This window comes from Mustela nivalis, assembly GCF_964662115.1.
Source record: "Mustela nivalis genome assembly, chromosome: 4".
Classification (NCBI taxonomy): domain Eukaryota; kingdom Metazoa; phylum Chordata; class Mammalia; order Carnivora; family Mustelidae; genus Mustela; species Mustela nivalis.
In genome coordinates this window covers 104056649-104076850 of record NC_139023.1, presented here as the reverse complement: position 1 = coordinate 104076850, position 20202 = coordinate 104056649, and the positions used below count along the sequence as shown (strand labels likewise).

The 20202-nt window shown below is 34.1% G+C and overlaps 1 protein-coding gene across 3 annotated transcripts in view; it reads right to left on the bottom strand.

Moving 5' to 3' along the window:
• The window catches only part of SLC9B1 (solute carrier family 9 member B1), a 65983-nt gene that overhangs the window by 33300 nt on the left and 12481 nt on the right, over nucleotides 1–20202 (bottom strand). For all 3 annotated transcript variants that reach the window (XM_082728995.1, XM_082728994.1, XM_082728993.1), the window contains 2 exons: nucleotides 14838–14907; nucleotides 12982–13120 (listed from right to left, as the gene is read on the bottom strand). In XM_082728995.1, coding sequence (XP_082585121.1) covers nucleotides 12982–13120; nucleotides 14838–14906 — 208 coding nt within the window. In that variant the 5' untranslated portion in view covers nucleotide 14907. The remainder of the gene's footprint in view (nucleotides 1–12981; nucleotides 13121–14837; nucleotides 14908–20202) is intronic.

Below are 20202 nucleotides of genomic sequence, written 5' to 3'. Positions count from 1 at the left end.
TTCAATTAATATTCAGTTATATCGCACATCTTCCTTATCCATGCATCAGCTGATGGACATTGGGCTCTCTCCATAGTTTGGCTATTGTTGATAATGCTGCTGTAAACATTGGGTGCATGAATCCTTTTGAATCTGTATTTTTGTATTCTTTGGGTAAACACCTCGTAGTGTAATTTCTGGATCATAAGATTGTTCTAATTTTAACTCTTTGAGGAAGCCCCATACTGTTTTCCAGAGTGGCTGTACCAGTTTGCATTCCCATTAACAGTGCAAGAGGGTTCTCCTTTTTCTGCTTCCTCTTCAACACCTGTTGTTTCTTGTGTTGTGAGGTAGTATCTCATTACAGTTTTGATTTGTACTTCCCTGAGAGAAGAATTACTCCTTAAGAAAAAGAGCCAGGGTTTTGGGGAGGACTGATAAACTCTGAGGCCTTCCTGCCTGGGATTGCTCTCTCTCTTCCCCTCATTTTCCCTCACTCTTTCATTTAGGAAAAACTTCAGTTATACCAGTATAGAGGTAGATAAAAAACCAGCTGCTTTGTTGTCAGAGGAGGTGGAACAGATTTGATATGGAGTAGAGGGATAAAACCCATAATTTTGTTAAAAATTGTGGATTGTTTTCAGAATCAGCAGAAAAAACATGTAGTGGTGTTAGTTTGAGGTTGCAGTTCAAGTTGATATGAGTGGCAGACAAGCTAAAAATTGAGCTGTGAGATCTTAGGTAGTACAGAATCAGAAAGGTTAAGGTAAGTTCTCTGTATATCTATGGCTGATTGGGAAAGTATGCAATAGCAGAGAAGACTCCAGAGAGTATGGAAAAAAAAAAAAAAGAAGAAGCAAGAAAGAAAAAGTGAGACTTGATTACCAGCAGCAATTTTGAATGTCTTCTTCAACCCACCTACAGATTACTTGACAGAAGGTGGAAGCCTTATTGACTTGAACATAGTATCTCCCCTAAATCAATTGGTGACTATTAAGTTATGCAGACAAAAGAGAAACTCCTAGGATGATAGGCTAAAAACAAATAAACAAAAACTAAGAGACATCACCTGCTGCGAACCATAGGGCAGAATGATTCCACCGATTTAAGTACATACAAATTACCCAAACAACAACAACAACAACAACACAACCACCACCACCTTAAGAAACTAAAACTGAATTCAAAGTTGCCATAATGTGTAACTAAACGTTTCATTTTTCAACCTAAACTTACTAGACATGCAAAGAAACGGGAAAGTACAACCATTTTCAGAAAAAAAAAAAAAAAAAAAAAAAAAAAAGCAGGCAATAGACAATGAGTAAATGAATCCAGGTGTTGGATTTACGAAGTTTTCAAAACACCCATTTTAAATATGTTCAAATAATTTAAATGTAATATGTAACTTAATAAAGAATATTAATAAGAGGTAAAATTTATTTAAAAATTGAAATCTGGAATTGAAACCTACAACAATGAAATGAAAAGTTGACTAAAGAGCTCAACAGCATTTTTGAGCTTGTGAAAGAAAATATCAGTGAACTTGAATATAGATCAACAGAGATTAATTAATGAATTTGAAAAACTAAAGGAAAAAAGGAATAAAAAAAATGAACAGAAGCTCAAACACCTATAGAATACCATTAAGAGTACTAACATATGCATAAAGGAAGTCCCAGGAGGAGAAGAGGAAGGTAAGAAGGGGTAGAAACATATTTGAAAATATAATGTCTGAAAATCTCCCAAAGTTAATAAAAAATACAAGTGTATAGATGTAGAAGCTCAACAAATTCCAAGTAGACTAAGCACAAGAGAACTACACCTAGAGACATCACCGTCATTAAATAGCTAACAACAAAAGACAAAAGGAAAGTCTTGGAAGTAGCAAGAAAATGACTCATCATGTACAAGGGTACAATAATGCAATTAAGAACAGCATTTTCATCAGGAAAAATAAAAGCCAAAAGGCGGTAGAGTGACATTTCAAAAGTGCAGAGAAAGGGGCACCTGGGTGGCTCAGTCAGCTGAGCACCTGACTCTTGCTCTGAGCTCAGGTCTTGATCTCAGGGTTGTGAGTTCAATTCCTTTATTAGGAATTGAGCATAGGCTCACTGGGCCCTTCACCGGGCATGGAGGCTACTTAAAAAAAAAAAAAAAAAGTGCAGGAAAAACCCCTGTCAATCAAGAAGAACTACTGTCAATCAAGAATAGTAAAATCCTGTCAATCAAGAATAGTAAAACTATTCTTCAAAGTGAATATGAAATAAAGACATTCTCAGACAAACAAAAATAGACAAAATTCACCCCACTAATGAAATACTAATGCTTTAAGTTGAAAGAAAATGACAAAAGGTTGTGATTTGGACCAGTAGGAAGCAATAAAGGGCACTGGAAATGGTAAATAAATATCTAAGTAAGGAAGATTGTATGTATGTATATGTATATATATACACACACATATATAATATATACACATATTATATATACATTTTTAAAAAGTTAAGATTATTAAGAGCAATAAGTATAACAAAATAAATGCTTAAGTATAGAAGACTGTGTGTGTGTGTATATATATATATATATATATATATATATATACATACATTCATTTTTAAAACTAAGGTTATTAAGAGCAATAAATTTAACAAAATATTATTGAATTTATAGCATATGGAGGTCTATTGGCTCAAAGCTGCTGTATACCACAGGAATTAAGTCAATGTTAAACTGAAGGAGATTGTGAAAAATTGAAGATAATAATTATAACTCACAGGAGAAATCACTAAAACTAAAACCCCTAAAATATAGCTAAAAAATTAACAGGGAAATTGAAATAGTGCACTAACAAAATTTGGTTAGCACAAAAGAAGCAGTAAAGAATGAAAAGAAAAACAAGACATGACACTTACAGAAAACAAGTAATAAAATGGTAGACATAAGTTCAACTAAACCAGTAATTATGTTAAATGTGTTTGGTCTAAATTCAAAAGGCAAAGATTATCTTACTGGATTAAAAAAAAGATATCCAATTATTTGGTATCTATAAGAAATATACTTTGGATGAAACAGATAAGCTGAATGTAAAAAGATGAAAAAAGACATATGATGCAAACAATAATCAGGAGTCAACGAAGTAAACACAAGGGGACTTACAACTTATCTTAAAGCAAATAAAAATGAAAACACAGCATATCAATATTAATGGGATATGATGTGTACAGATGGAAACGTATAGCTTTAAAAATATTAGGGGGACGCCTGGGTGGCTCAGTTGGTTAAGCAGCTGCCTTCGGCTCAGGTCATGATCCCAGCGTCCTGGGATCGAGTCCCACATCAGGCTCCTTGCTCAGCAGGGAGCCTGCTTCTCCCTCTGCCTCTGCCTGCCATTCTGTCTGCCTGTGCTTGCTCTCTCCCTCTCTCTCTCTGACAAATAAATAAAATGTTTAAAAAAATATTAGAAAAAAAGAATTCTCTAAAATTGACAATAAAAACATCCACCTTAACAACTTAAAAAAGATAAGAAAATCAAACCAAAAGTAAGTAGAATGTATGAAATAAAAAAGATTGAAGTGGAAAATAATTAAATACAAAACAAAAACATTAGAGAAAATCAATGAAATAAAAATTATTTGAGATCAATAAAATAGATATCTCTAGCTAGACTGACAAAGGAAAAAGAAGGTACAAATGACCAAAATCAGGAATTAAAGAGGAAACATCACTTTAGATTTAGAGAAATTAAAATAACACAAAGCAAATATTGTAAAAAACTTCAAGCTAAAAAATTAAAAAACTAGATAAAATAGACAAATTCTACTTTTTAAAAAAGATTTTATTAATGTATTTAACAGAGAGAGAGAGCACAAGCATGAGGAGTGTCAGGCAGAGAGGGAGAGAGAAACAGGCTCCCTGAGGAGCAGGGAGCCTGATGTGGGGCTTGACACCAGGACCCTGGGATCATGACCTGAGCCAAAGGCAGTTGCTTAACCAACTGAGCCACCTGGGCACCCTGACAAATCCAGAAAAAGATACAAGTTACCAAAACTGATTCAAGAAGAAAGGAAAATAGAAATACCATATGACCCAACAATTCTGCTTCTGAGTATTTATACAACAAAAATAAAAACAGTAAGTCAAAAAGATATATGCACCCTCCTCCTGTTCACTGCAGCATTCTTTATAATAGCCAAAATAGGGAAACAACATTAAGTAGCCATTTAAGGTGAATGGATAAATTGTGGTATATATATATATATATATGCAATATATTCAGTCACAAAAAAGAAAAAAACTTGGGGTGCAGGGCTGGGTCAGTTGTTGGAGCTTTTGACTCTTGATCTCTTGGTAATTGCGAGTTCGAGCCCCATGTTGGAAGTAGAAATTACTTTAGAATCTTAAAAAAAAAAAAGAAAGAAAGAAAAGAAAGGAAAGGAAAAGATAAAACTCTTTGCCGCTTGAGACAACATGGATGGACCTTGAAGGTATTATGCTAAGTGAAGTAAGTCAGACTAAAATACTGCATGCTCACCTATTCATGGAATCTAAAAATCAAGCTTACAGATACGGAGAACAAACTGATGGCTGCCAGAGGCAGGGATGGTGGGGGGGTTGACAAGATAGGTGAAGGGGGTCAGAAGTTACAAACTTCCAGTTATAAAATAAATAAGTTACTGGAATGTAATGTATAGCATGGTGCTATTGTTAGTGATACTGTATTATATATTTGAAAGTTGCTAAAAGAGTAGATCTTAAAATTTATCATTATAAGAAAAAAAGTTTCTGTGTATGATGATGGACGTTTACTAGATTTATTGTGGTGATCATTTTGTAATATATACAAATATGGAATCATTATATTGTGCACCTAAAAACCAATATAAGATTATATGTCAATTATACCTCTATTTAGAAAATTTAAAAAAAGCCAAATTGAGACACTTTCAGACAAAAGCTGAAAGAATGCTGTAAGACTTATTCTGCAAAAAACACTGCAAGAAGATTTTTAGACTGAAGGGAAAAAATTCCACATAAACATTCAGATTGCCAGAAAGAAATGGAGAGAACCAGAGAATGTAAATATGTGGACAAATATGAGACTTTTTTAAACTTAAAAAAAAAAAAGAGTTTTGGCTTTTAAAAGCAAATGTAGAAGTAAGAATATATACATAAATGTAGAAGTAAAAGTAAGAATGTAGAAGTAAAAATATATATAAATCTTGCCCTGAAGGCAGAGGAGGGATAAATAAAGTCATATTGCTGTAGGGCTCTTCTATATTGATGTGATGACCACAGGATATGTAGGTTTATAGTAAGTCTTGTAGTTGGGTAGTGTTAGTTCTCATCTAATTTTTCTCCTTTGATACTACATTGGCTCTTCTCAGTCTTTTGCCACTTTATACAAACCTCAGATGAGTCTGTGGGCATCCACAAAGTAACTTGTCGGGTTTTGATTGAGGTTGTATTGAATCTATGAATCAAGTTGGAAAGAACTGACATCCTGACAATACTGAGTTTTTTTCATGAACAAGGAAAATCTGTGCATTGATTTAGTTCTTTTTTTATTTCTTTCACTAGAGTTTTGCAGTTTTCCTTGTGTAGATCTTGTACATATTTTATTAGCTTTATACTTAGGTATTTTATTTTTAGGGGCACTAATGTAAATAGAAATGTATTTTCTAAAGATTTTTTTTTAAATTTATTTGTTTGACAGATAGAGATCACAGGTAGGCAGAGAGAGAGAGAGAGAGAGAGAGGAGGAAGCAGATTCCCTGCTGAGCAGAGAGCCCGATGTGGGGCTCGATCCCAGGACCCTGGGACCATGACCTGAGCCGAAGGCAGAGGCTTTAACCCACTCAGCCACCCAGGTGCCCGTATTTTCAATTTCAAATTCCATTTATTCATTGTTGGTACATATGAAGACAATAACTAACTTTAGTATTATTAACCTTCTATCCTACAATCTTGTTACACTTGCTTATTTGTTGTCTCTGGAGTTTTCTTCTTGATTATTTTAATTTTCTACCCAATCATGTCATTTGTGAACAAGAGAAGTTTTATTTCTTTATATACTTTGTTTTTGTATTTTTTATTTCTTCATATGTTTTGTTTCTGCTCTTCTTATTGTATTAGGTAGGACTTCTAGTATGATATTGAAAAGGAGTAGTGTGAGAGGGCATCCTTGTCCTATTCCTCGTCTTAGTGGGAAAGCTTCTGTTTCTCACCATTTAGTATAATGGTGGCTGTGGTTTTTAGTCTATTTTATTTTTTTTTTATCAAGCTGAGGAAGTTTCCCTCTATCTGTAAATTATGATGGATATTGGATTTTGTCAAATGTTTTTCCTGCACCTATTATTATGATCATATGATTTCTCTTCTTTAGCCTGTTCATGTTATGGATTACAATCATTCATTTTCAATTATGAACCAACCTTAATTTTCAAATATGAACCAACTTTGCATACCTAGAATAAATCTCACATGGTTGCATGATGTATAATTCCTTTATACATTGTTAAGTCAATTTAGTAATATTTTGTTGAGGATCTTCTGTGCTTATCAGGGATACTGGTTTATGGTTTTCTTTTCTTGTAATGTTTTTGATTTGGATATGAGGCAAATGCTGACCTCACAGAATGATTTGGGAACTATCCCTCTGCTTCCATCTTTGGGAAGAGATTGTAGAAAATTGGAATAATTTCTTTCTTAAATGTTTGGTAAGATTCTCCAGTGAAGCCATTTTAGGTCTGGTGCCTTTTGTTTTGGGAGGTTATTAATTTTTGAATCAATTTATTTAATAGATATATTCCTATTCAGATTGTCTATTCTTGTGTATATTTTGTATATGTGCTGCCGAAGCGAGCACTATTCTTGTGTATATTTTGGTAGATTGTGTTTTTCAAGAAAATGGCCTATTTCCTCTCAATTATCAAATTGGTGTTGTTGCTAAGAGATGTTCATAGTATTCCTTTATTATCTTTTTATCTTATCTTTAATATCTTTCTACAGGTCCATGGGTAGTGATGTAGTGATGTCCCTTCTTAAATTTCTAATATTAGTGGATTATAATTTCTTTGTGTTTTTCTTAGCCTAGCTAGAGGTCTATTGAGCTTATCAACCTTATAAAACAACCTTATAAAAGAACTGGTTCTTTATAAAAGAACCAGTTTCATTGATTTTTTGCTATTTTTTAAAAAAAGATTGTACTTATTTATTTGACAGAGACATAGCAAGAGAGGGAACACAAGCAGGGGGAATGAGAGAGAGAGAGAAGCAGGCTTCCTGCAGAGTGGGGAGCCTGATGCAGGGCTCAATCCCTGGACCCTGGGATCATGACCTGAGCTGAAGGCAGATACTTAAAGACTGAGCCACCCAGGCATCTAAAATTTTTGCTATTGTTTTAAGTTTCAATAATATCTGCTCTAATTTTTGCTATTTATTTTCTTTTGTTTACTTTGGGCTTAATCTGCTCCTTTTTCAGGTTTCCTAATGTGGAAGCTTAGAAGATTGGTTTTAGATTCTTATTCTTTTCTAAAATGTGCATTCAATGTTATAAATTCACACTATTTTAAAAATATTTTATTTATTGATTTGAGAGAGAATGAGCCAGAGAAAGAGAGAGAGAGAGAGAGAGAGAGAGCGAGAGCATGAGAATGGGGAGGGGTAGAGGGAGAAGCAGATTCCCCAGAGAGCAGGAAGCAGGATGTGGGCACGATCCTGGGATTCCAGGATTATGACCTGAGCTGAAGGCAGCCGCTTCACTGACTGAGCACCCCTAAATTTTATAAAATTTCCTCTAAGCACTGCTTTCACTGCATCCCACAAATTTTCATAAGTTGTATTTTTATTTTCATTTAGTTCCAACTATTTTAAAATATCACTTGAGGTTCCCATGTACTATTTAGAAATGTATTGTTTAATCTCCAAGTATTTTAGAATTTTCCAACTGCCTTTGGAATTTTTGCTTAAACCCTTTATGGTCAGAGGGCATATATTGTATGATTTTTATTCTTTTAGAATCTTAATTAATTAATTAATCTTTTAGATTAAGGTGTTTTGTATGCATATGACAGAATGTGGTCCATCTTAGTGCATGTTCCATGTAAGTTTGAGAATAATGCATATAATCAGTGAACATATTTTTGCTATTATTGTGGAATGTTATGTGTTCAATCATTTAAGAATATTAAAAAAAAGTTTTTGTTTTACCTTCATGTACTCCTTCTCTGATGTTCTTCCTTCTTCATGTAAATCTGGGTTTCTGACCCATATACTTTTTTTCTCTCTGAAGAATTTCTTTTAACATTTTGCAAGGCAGATTTGCTGGTTTGATTTTTGTTGGTCTGAGAAAGTCTTTATTTCTCTTTCACTTTTTCTTTTTTTTTTTTTTTAATTTGGGGGTGAGGAACATTGGGAGACAGAGTGTGTGTGAGACTCTTAAGCAGGCTCCATGCCCAGTGTGGACCCTGATGCGAAGCTCAATCTCACAACCCTGAGATTATGACCTCAGATCAAAAATCAGACAGTTATCTCACTGAGCCACCCAAGAGACCCTTCACTTTTGAAAGATGATTTTGTAGTATACAGAATTTTAGGCTGGTGTGTTTTTTTTGTCTCAACACTTTAAATATTTCATTTCATTCTCTTTTTACTTGCATCATTTCGGCAGATAAGTCAGATATAATTTTTACCTTTGCTACTCTATCAGTAAAGTGTTCCCCCTCCCCGGCTTCTCTCAAGACTTTTAAAAATCTTTTGAGTTCCTATAGGTTGAATATGATATAATCAAGTGTAGTATTTTTGTTTGTTTGTTTATTTTTTGGTATTTATCCTGCTTGGAATTCTCTGAGCTTCCTGGATCTGTGGTTTTCCACCTGGTGTTAATTTGGGGGAAATTCTCAGTTATTATTGCTTTCAAATCTTTATTCTCCTGCCTTTTCTCTTCTTCTCTGCTAATCCCATTATGTTTTGTAGTCATCCCACAGTTCTTGTGTATTCTGTTCCCTTTTTTCAACCTTTTTTTCCTCTTTACTTTTCAGCATTGGAATTTCCTAATGACAGATCCACAAGCTCAGAGATTCTTTTGTCAGCTGTGTACAGTCTATTAATGAAGCCATCAAAGACATTTGCTTCCATTAGTGTTTTTAATTTCTAGCTTTTTTTTTTTTTTGGTTCTGAGGACTTCCATTTCCCCCTTACATTACCCTTCCATTCTTACATGTTTACTTTTCCATTGGGGGCCTAAGTATATTAGTCATAGTTTTTAAAATTCACAGTTTGATAATTCCAACATCCCTGCAATATATGGGTCTACTGATATTTTGTCTCTTTAAACTGTTTTTGTTGTTGTTGTTGTTTGTTTGTTTGGTCTTTAAATACATCTTACATATTTTTGCTTAAAAGTGAATATATTGTCCTGGGTAAAAAGACCTTTGGTAATATAGTGGTAAGTTGTGTGGGAAGGGGAAGACTTCTATAGAGTTGAACCAGTCTTTAGTGAGCCTTTGCTCCTGCACTATGAACCTCACAAGTGACTCTTAGTTGTTTTTTTTTTTCCTATCCCATTAGGTTTTATAGGATGGCTAGTGGGGGTTATACAGAGGGGATAAGTTTTGGTTATTTCTCTTTTCTCTGGCCAGTTTGGTTCAGATAAAATCCCCATAGGTTAGGTTCTGATCAAACAGTTTCTCTTGAGGGAAGGTATTCTTAAGAAGAGCAGAAAGCTCTAGTATACTGCATATGATTACTTTCCCCCTCCGCCTGCCAGATGGCTCCTGGAGGTAAAACTCACAAAAGTGTGTTTCCCGCACCATGACTGGCCTACCCCACTCAGACTTATCCATCCTGAGTCCCTAGCCAATTTGTCAATTAAAATGTAGGTATACCTACCCTAGTACTGGTTCTCACAGAGGTTTCTGCTCTGATAAGTTATGATCCTTTGTGTCCTCATGCTGTCTCCAATTTGGGGGTAGTTATTTGCCCTCTAGCCTTACCTTTTTGGTGGAACAAATAAGAGTCATTAATTTTTCAGTTTAGTCAGCTTTTTATATGTTAAGGAGGAGGGATGATGCTGGACCAGAAATTGAAAGTATCTGGGATATTATTTTTGAGCTCTAAACTTTCAAGACTGCTTACTTCATAATACTGATGATAAGATTTTTTTTTTCTGATGATAAGATTTTAATGGAGAAATTCTGGCCCTAAGATTATTTGAAAGTCATAGTTGGACATATAATAAAGCTTTCCTTTTATTTATTTAAAGGAAAGGGGTGCCTGGGTGGCTCAGTGGGTCAAGCCTCTGCCTTCGGCTCAGGTCGATCCCAGGGTCCTGGGATCGAGCCCCGCATCGGGCTCTTTGCTCTGCGGAGAGCCTGCTTCCTCCTCTCTCTCTGCCTGCCTCTCTGCCTACTTGTGATCTGTCAAATAAATAAATAAAATATTAAAAAAAAAATAAAAAAAAAATAAAGGAAAAACAACTTTATGAAAAAGGTTATAAAGTACCTTTTATTGAAAACAAAGTATCTTTACTGAAAGCAAACTTAAAAGAAACAAAAAAAGAATAATAGCCTAAAACCTAAACTTATTTTTCTAGAATATCTATTTCTTTGGTACTAGGCAAGCTGCCACCTGAATAAAAGACATAAATAGTGTGATTAAAAGTGAGGAGATTGATTTCTGCATGTGATTGAGAGTTTAGATTTCTTACTAAATTAACATATACATTATGGGATTGGTGAATTAAATATGATTTATAGAGAAACTGCAGCTCTATCTCCATTATCTAGAATATATGCTATTATCTAGAAAATATGTTTTAAGAGTTTCTGTACACCAATATATAGGGTGTAGTTGTGCGTGTGAGAGAGACAGAGATAAGACTCAGACAGACAGATGGAGATGGAGACAGACAGAGACACAAAAAGAAAATACAAGAATATACACCCCCTAAGATAGAAACATGGAAGATCCTTTTCCTATAAATTTCTCTAAATTTGAAAAATCAAAAATGAAAGCAAACAAAGGGGAAAACCAGTTATAAACCCAAGTATATTTGTAGTTTCAATACTGGTGTTATAAAACTCCTAAATTAGTTCCTGAGCAAACTGCAGTTCTCAATCTCAGTGGATAATCTTTGGTGACCAATACATTTTCCTCTCTTCACAGGCCCTGACCCTACTCCTAACAATTGCTGTATAGACAATGCCCACTGTATAGAGTATATGGTCATGGGAATGTGCATGTAAGATCTATGTGCAGAAATTATGTTTACAAAGAAGTCCAATCACTTTTCACTGTCAGATATTCAAGTTGAGCTTTAGAATCCTTAAAAATATTGATGTTAAGGGGCACCTGGGTGGCTCAGTGGGTTAAAGCCTCTGCCTTCAGCTCAGGTCATGATCCCAGGGTCCTGGATCGAGGTCTCTGCTCAGCAGGGAGCCTTCTTCCTCCTCTCTCTCTGCCTGCCTCTCTGCCTACTTGTGATCTTTGTCTGTCAAACAAATAAATAAAATCTTAAAAAAAATATTGATGTGAATTAAAAAGTAACTTTTACTAAGGGAAAAATCAATTAGTAAAATCTGGTTTCAAAAGTTTAAATTTAGCAAGCAGTAAATAAAGTAAAATTTTAGAAGTGCCTGAGGGCTCAGTTGGTTATAAGTGTCTGACTCTTTGTTTCTGCTCAGGTTGTGATCTCAGGGTCATGAGATCAAGTGTGTCAGGCTTGGCACTCAGTGCAGAGTCAGCTTGAGATTTTCTCTCCCCTTTTCCCTCCTCCCCTCCCCCAGCTTCCGCATGTGCATGCTCTCTCTCCCTCTCAATAAATAAAATCTTAAAAAGAAAATTTTAAAACTTCAGTTACTTGTTCATCATATTTTAAACTAAATATTGTTCTTTATAGGATCTATACTTATGGAGACCAAAATCTAAGTTAAATCACATAGAATATCTAGATAAAAATCAAGAAAATCTTTTATTAATATTAGGTGACAACATATAAATATACGACAATGAGATGCTTTAAAATTTTAATGGTAAAGCAAATTTATACAATCCTTTACAAGGCAGCAGCTCTTTAAAAATTTGGGTCCTAATTTTATTAAGAACCTTAATATTGCCAAGGGTATAATGTTCATTCCAGCTGACTTAAAACTAAATATCAGAGGTACCTGGGTGGCTCAGCTGGTTACATGTCCAACTGGTGATTTTGGCTCAAGTCATGATCTCATGGGTTGTCAGACTGAGCCCCACAATGGGCTCTGGATTCCATGGGAAGTCTGCTTGAGATTCTGTCCCTCGGCTCCTCTCCTCACTCTCTCTCTCTCTCAAAAATAAATCTTTAAAAAACTAAATATCAAAAGTAGGGTTTAAATAAAAATCTTTAATCATTTAATCAATGTCATTCTTTCTTTTACTTCCTTCCTTCCTTCCTTTCTTCCTTCCAGGTAGGCTCCACACCCATTGTGGGGCTTGAACTCACAACACTGAGATCAAGAATCAGATGCTCTACTGCCCTAGTCAGCCAGGAGCCCCTTAATCTATGCTGTTTCTAATCCCCAAGATTTAATAGAAGAAGTCATGAAAAAATTAAAATATGTATCTGTTAAGCAATTATTATTAGTTTTTGACAGTTAAGGAAATATTTCCTCTTTGTCCACATATTGCTTGTAATAAGAACTGAAGTATATAGCTAAAGTGTACAGTAAATATATAGATTTAGCAGTGGCTTTGTTGGTTCGTGTTTTAATATTTATCATATTCTTCAAATATAGGGGCACCTGAGTGGCTCAGTTAAGTGTCAGCCTTCTGCTTGGGTCATGCATGATCCCAGGGTTCTGGGATCAAGCCCCAAATCAGGCTCCTTGTTTAGCGGGGAGCCTACTTCTTCTTCTGCTGCTCTCCCTGCTTGTGCTCTATTTCTGTCAAATAAATAAAGAAAATCTTTAAAAATATATATTTATCAAATACATCTCTGGTTTTCTCTTTACTTACATTTCTTATTTCACATACCATTTGTAATAAATTTATTCAGTTTTCCTTGTGGAGGACAAGAACAAGTCTTTTCCATCTGTGGTTTTGTTTCCTCTGTTTGTGACAAGACTGTTTCCTTAGTTTCTTCATGTTCACTAATATTACTATCTTTGAGGATCTGAAGTAAAGCAAGGAAATCTTTGAAAAAATACACTTTCATACAATTTTATGACAGTACAAAACCACCAAATCTCATAATTAAATTCATATCATTACTGTCACCCTGGAGAATTACACATATAAAAGAATATTCATGCACTATATCAATAGGTATTTGAGGATGTCACAACAGAGCACTTTGTAGAGCACCTTGATTTAGCTTTTATAGACTTGAGTCCCTGCTATTTTTAATTTGTGATTTATGCATATTGAATAAATGAGCTATACTGTAGGCAGAATAATTAAAAGTGTTCCTCTTCAGTCTTACTGCCAACGATTATTTAATAAAACTTTTGTAGAATGAAAATACAACTACGTTGGAAAGGAGGTGAAATATAATTTTACTTGGACTCATTTCTTTGAAAAATTATACAACTGAAAAAAATGAGAAAAACAGATAAAGCTTTCAGAAATTTAAGGTTCATGCTCCCACTATTAATTATAGATAACATCCTTAGGTAATTCATGGGTTTAGCTGCATCTTCCAGGCTTTTAATGGTAGTTAGTCTAATTATGAAACTGCTTAGAAAAAAAAAAGACATCTTAGTTGGTGAGAATATTGAGAGGTTTCTACCAAGATAAACAAGACAAAAACAAAAACAAAAACAAAAACAAAACAAAACAGAGTAGCATTAACCCTGAAATAGAAATCATCAGTTTTGCCTCATTGTCATGGTGTGTGTGTGTGCATGCACATGTATGCATGTGTACACACAGGCCAACACTTCGAGTGTATTGATAATACTTTGAGTGCATTGGAGAGAGAACACAGGATTATCAGAAGAACTGGGAGCAAAGGCTAGAGGCATGGACATATTAAGGAAGCAAAGAGGAAACATTTAATGACTAGGGAGGCAAAGGCATCACAGCAGCTGATGTAAATGAATTATGCAGCTCTTTTAATATCAAAGTTCTTTAAATCTGATCGTAATTAACTTGTTGGAGTTCTGTTATAAAGGCTTCTGTGGGAAGTCTGTCACTATACACAAGGGCCAAGGTAAAGACACAAAGATGAATTTTGATTAGTGTGGGTTAAAGGTCATATGAGGTAAGACCATACTATTTTAAGTTTTATTATTTCAGAATTTATAACAAATTGACAGAGACTAGGATAAAGTCTTTACAGACAAGTAATTTGAATCAATGGTGAATATTTTAAATATTTAAAAGAAGAAAATTTGGGCCCTTGAGAACCATAGAAGCCTCTGTTTTAAAAAAGTAAAATTTTAAAAAAGTAAATAATTTATAATTCTAATCATAAGCAATTATTATGGAGTAAAATAGACCAAAAGGTTTATGACTTACTCTGTACTCTTAGAAAAATAAAAACTTGGTTCTTTTCAAATATACAACACACCATTTTAATTAATTTCTTTACCTCTTATAGTTTAAATTATTGAGTTTTTCCTAGATATGGTGAGAAATAATAAGCCATATTTCCATTATTCTTGATATCTGAACTCTTTACTCCAAAATAATCTTTAGTCACCCCTTTCCATCTTTTCATTCCTTTCGCTCATTTCTTAGTACCTGTTTAAACTAGTTATTTTTAAGTGACCCCTTCTCATTTTTTAACTAGATATATAATAGAAACCTAACTGGTAAACTTGAAAAATAAACTTTAAGATCAGATTGATTTTTATATTGTACATTACAAAATAGTTTTAGGTTTTTACCTGAGAAGTTGTAGATGATGGGGTGTGTTTATCCTCCAGATGTTCATTTTGTGATTCTGTGGTGTACATGCTAATGTTTAAAAGAAAAACAATTTGAATAAAATAGTACTATACAGACATCTGAAACAAACATGTGTAAGAGGGATTAATTTTTTAATGATTTTTTATCATAAAGTTGTTTCACAGTCAAGCCAGATATCTTCATAGTTAAGACAGTCCCAAATATTCACTGTAAAGTTATGAAGCAAAATCATGTACATATGTTTTAAAGACCATTATCACACAGAAATTTAATACCTCTCAGTAGTTCATAATGGTGGGTCATATCGTAAAAGCATGTATCAGAAAACCCAGTTCTTTATTTTATGTACTAAAATAATTTCCAGCATTTCAGTCACATCCCTGTCAGAAGAGTCCAAAATTTTTAAAATTAAATATGATCAACTGCATTAATACCTACATCTGTAAGTTATTGATACATACTATCTTTATATGTAGTCCATTTGAAAGATCCATAGGTGCAACATTTAAACAAAATAAAATAAGTTTCATTTTCAATAACAATGAACTAGAAAAAAACAGAATGAAATAGGACCATATCAGGAGAAGAATTAGGTCTGGAAACTTATTTATTTATTTATTTATTGGAAACTTATTTTTAAATATCTATTATTTCTACCTTCTCTGTGACTTCTGCTGCCATAAAAATGTCTTTCAATTCCTGAGTTACTGTTCAGGAAAAAATTTAAAACTTCAAGTCTGAATTTTTAGGTACTTGATAAGACCAAACCTCACAGTATTTCCTGTATCTAGACTTTTTAAAAAAGACAAGCAATTTTAAAAAAAGAAACATTAACATTTGAGTATCCACCACATATGCCAAGTGCTTTACATTTATTGCCTCATTTTAATGAAGTAAAATATTAGTGTGTAAAATCCTATAAGGAATCATAACTAATTTACGACATTAAAACAGAAAATAACTTTTATTTTTAAGATGTGATGAAAAATAGCTAAGTCCCTTTAAAGTAAAATTCCATTTTAATGAAGGGAATATAGAAACTATTTGGTCATTAGAATGAGAGCCTGTCATTAACTGTTAGACTAGAAGTTAAAAGTGAGTAAGCTGTATGAACAAGGAGGGTAAGTGAAATCACCCAAGCTGTGTCAAGTTCTGAAAGGATAGGCTCAGGGCTAGAAATATTAAGAAATTTGAGCTGGAGTGCACAAGAGTTGTGAGATCGGGACACAAAGTCCCATCCATACAGTAATTATTGAATGTCTATTCTTCTAGGCTCTGAAGATAAAACAGCAAAATAACATAAAACAAAGGTAGGTTTCTGCTCTTCTGGAGATGATATTCTTGGTGAGAGGAAGAGAAAGACAATATATTTTCAGGTTGTGATTAAGTACTGAAGAAAATAAACCTAGAAGATGTTACAATGATCATCAAGGTGACATTTGAGCTGTGACCTAACTTAGGAGAAACTGTGAGTCATAACTAGGCAGGTAGACAGGAAGAAGCAAACATAACACCAAGAATTGTATAAGACACCAGGTAGCGTATTTTAAAATCTACAGCTATGTTGGAGCACCTGGGTGACTCAGTCTGTTGAACCTCCAACTCTTGGTTTTGGCTCAGTTGTGATCTCAGGGTTGTAAAATTGAGCCCCGAGTGTGTCCCTGTGCTCAGCACAGAGTCTGTTTAAGATGTTCTCTCCCTTTGCTCTCCCCCAGGCCCCCTCTTTCTCTAAAAATCAATAAACAAATCTTAAGGAAAAAAAAAATCTATAACTAGGTCATGGTTAGGATAGCAGGACTTGGAATCCAGGCAAGAGAACCATGCAACAGAACTTCAAAACCTAGATAAGGAGTCTGAACAATAAATGTACATGTTAGCCGCTGTAAGAGAAATTTGATACTGTGTCAAGTAACATTTATGCCTGGCAACTACTCAATACTCTCTTTACATATCTGCCAAGAGAGGAACTGTAGGTAGTAAGCAGAGCAACTAAAAGTAAGGACTTTGGAGCTGAGATAGAAATGTATTTCACCCCTTTATCTTTTAATAACCATGAGGAGTGATTTATTTCCATAGGCCTCAATTTCCTTACCTGTAATGATTTATTGCTAAATATATTGGTTATTGTGAGGATTAAATGATATAAAAGCTGATACAAATTGGATTAAGTTAAGCATTCAACATGAATCATTTCCGCAACACTATGAGTTTTTTTAAAATTAACATATAATGTATTATTTATTCAGGGGTACAGGTCTGTGAATCATCAGTCTTACATAATTCATAGCGCTCACCATAGCACATACCCTCCCCAGTGCCCATCACCCCGCTGTCCTATCCCTCCTTCCCACCCCAGCAACCCTCAATTTGTTTCCTGAGATTAAGAGTCTCTTATGGTCTCCCCACCCCGTCTCATCTTGTTTCATTTTTTCCCCTCCCTACCTCTTATGATCCTCCACCCTTCCTCTCAAACTCCGCATATCACACAGCTAGCAAATGGCATAGCTGGAATTTGAACCAAATACTCTTTAATACTATTTAAATCCTTGTTAACCTTGGTATCATATTTTTCCTTTTAGCTATTCTGGAGCTGTTGCACTGTGGATTTAAGTTGCATTTTCTTTTTCTTTTTTTTAAAATTTTTATTTATTTGACAGAAGTAGGCAGAGAGGCAGGCAGACAGAGAGGAAGGGAAGCAGGCTCCCTGCTGAGCAGAGAGCTCTATGCCTGGCTTGATCCCAGCCTCCTGGGATCATGACCTGAGCCGAAGGCAGAAGCTCTAACGTACTGAGCCACCCAGGTGCCCCTTAAGTTGCATTTTCATGGTGACTAACATTATTTTCACATATTTATTGGCCATTTGAATATTTTCTGTAGTAAAGTGTCAGTTTAAATCTCTTGCTCATTTAAAAAAATGTCTTGGCAGACTTTTACTGATTTTTTTTAGTTATGTATTCCAGAATCAAATCTTTTATTTGATATATAAATAGGCAATGTTGTCTTCTATTCTGTGGCTTGTCTTTTCACATTGATGATGTCTTTGAACAAACAGAAATTATTATTTTAATTTAGTCTAATTTATCTTTTTTCTTTATAATTAGAGCTTTATTGTTTTTTAAGTCTTTGCCAATCCCAAACTTATAGGGTATTCTATATATTTTTCTAGATGCATTAATGTTTTGCCTTTCACATTTAATTCTAAGATCCATCTGGAATTGATTTTTATGTATGGTGTGAGAAGAGGTAAAATCCATTTTTTCTTGTATCAATATAGAACTGACTTAGTATCATTTATTAAAAAGCCACCTGGGTGGCTCAGTCACTAAGTGTCTGCCTTTGACTCAGGTCATTATCCCATGGCCCAGGGTCCCTGAGTCGGGCTCCCTGCTCAGCAGGAAGCCTGCTTCTCCCCTCCCACTTCTACTTGTGTTCCCTCTCTCGCTGTCTGTAAAATAAATAAATAAAATCTTAAAAAAAAAAAAATCACCCTTTACCCATTGCATTCCAGTGTCACCTTTGTTGTAAATCAGGTGACCACATATATGTGAATTTATTTTTCATTTTCTTCTGTTCCACTGGCTATTTGTCTATTCTTATGCCAACACTACACTAGTACTTGTATAATAGGAATTGTTACCTAGTGTTGGAAGTTCTCCAGTTTTGTTCTCCTTCAGAGTAGGATTGACTATTTATCTCTTTATATTTCCACATAAATTTTAGAATAAGGTTGTCTATTTATACACACACACTTTCTCTCTCTGGTGGAATTTTGACAGAAGTTGCATTAAATAAAAAAAAAAGAAATTGCATGAATCTGTAGGTCAATTTGGGGAGAACTAACATCTTAACACTACTGAGTCTTTTAATTCTTGAACACTGTATCTCTTTATACTTAGATTTTCTTTAGTTTACCTTAGTAATGTTTATAGTTTTCAGTGTAGAGCTCTTACATATCTTTCATTAGACCTATTTCTAGGTATTGATGTTTTTTGGGATGTACCAAATGGTACCATTTAAAAAATTTATTACTTGTTTTTTTGCTGGTATGCAGAAATACAAGTAATTTTTATTTATTTACTTTATATCTAAGCCTCGATAAATTCACTTTATTCTAATGATTCTTTGGGATTTCTAAGTACACACGCACATAGTCAGCAAATGTTTTATTTCTTCCTTTCTAAATTTTATATACTTTATCTTTTTCTTTCCTTATTGCACTAGTTGTAACCTGTCTTTACAGTTTTATATCCTTGTTGACCTTGGTATTGTCTGTCCTCAATATTTGTTTTAATATATATCTGTTGGCAACACATTCCTTATTTGTTTGCCTTATGTGTCTTTATTTCACCTTTACTTTTGAAAGCTATTCTCACTGAATACAGAATTCCATATCAGAAGTTATTTTAAGAATTTTAAAGATGTTCCTCTCTATTCTGGCTCCCATGATTTCTATTGAGACATTAACTGTTAATTCTTACCACGGCTCCTTTGAAGATAATATGTTCTTGGCTGATATTAATCATAGTTATTAAAAAAATCTTCTTCCATTGTGATAAAATACATATAACAAAAAAGTTACCATTGTAAAGTATACAGTTCACTGGCATCAAGTACGTTCATATTATTAAGCAACAATCACTACTATCATTTCCAGAACTTTATTATCCCAAACTGAAACTCTGTATCCAATTTCCTATTAACTCCCCATTCTCTCTTCTCCTAACTCCCTGGAAACCACATTCCACTTTCCATCTTTATGAATTAAAGTACCTTAAGTACCTCAGATAAATGGAATCTATAATATTTGTCCTTTTGCATTTGGTTTATTTCACTTAATATAATGTCTTCAAAATTCATTCATGTTGTAACATGTATCAGAATTTCCTTCCCCTTTAAGGATAAATAACACCCCATTGTATATATATACCACATTTTGTTTATCCATTCATTCATTGATGGATATTTGTGTCATTTCGACTTTTTGTCTATTGTGAATAATACTGATAAGAACATGGATATACAGATAACTGTTCAAGTATCTGCCTTCAATTATATTGGGTATATACACAGAAGGAAATCTGCTGGATCATATGATAATTGTCTCATTTTTAGGGGAACTGCCACACTGTTTTCCACAGTGACTATGCCTATACCATCCTATATACATACCTGTACTGCACAAGGGTTCTGATTTCTCTACATACTTGGCAGCACATGCTACTTTGTTTTTCATAATAGCCAGCCCAATGGGTATGAAATGGTATCTCATTGTGGTTTTCATTGCCATTTTCCAATGATTATGAGCATCCTTGAGCCCTTATTGGCAATTTGTATAACTTCTTT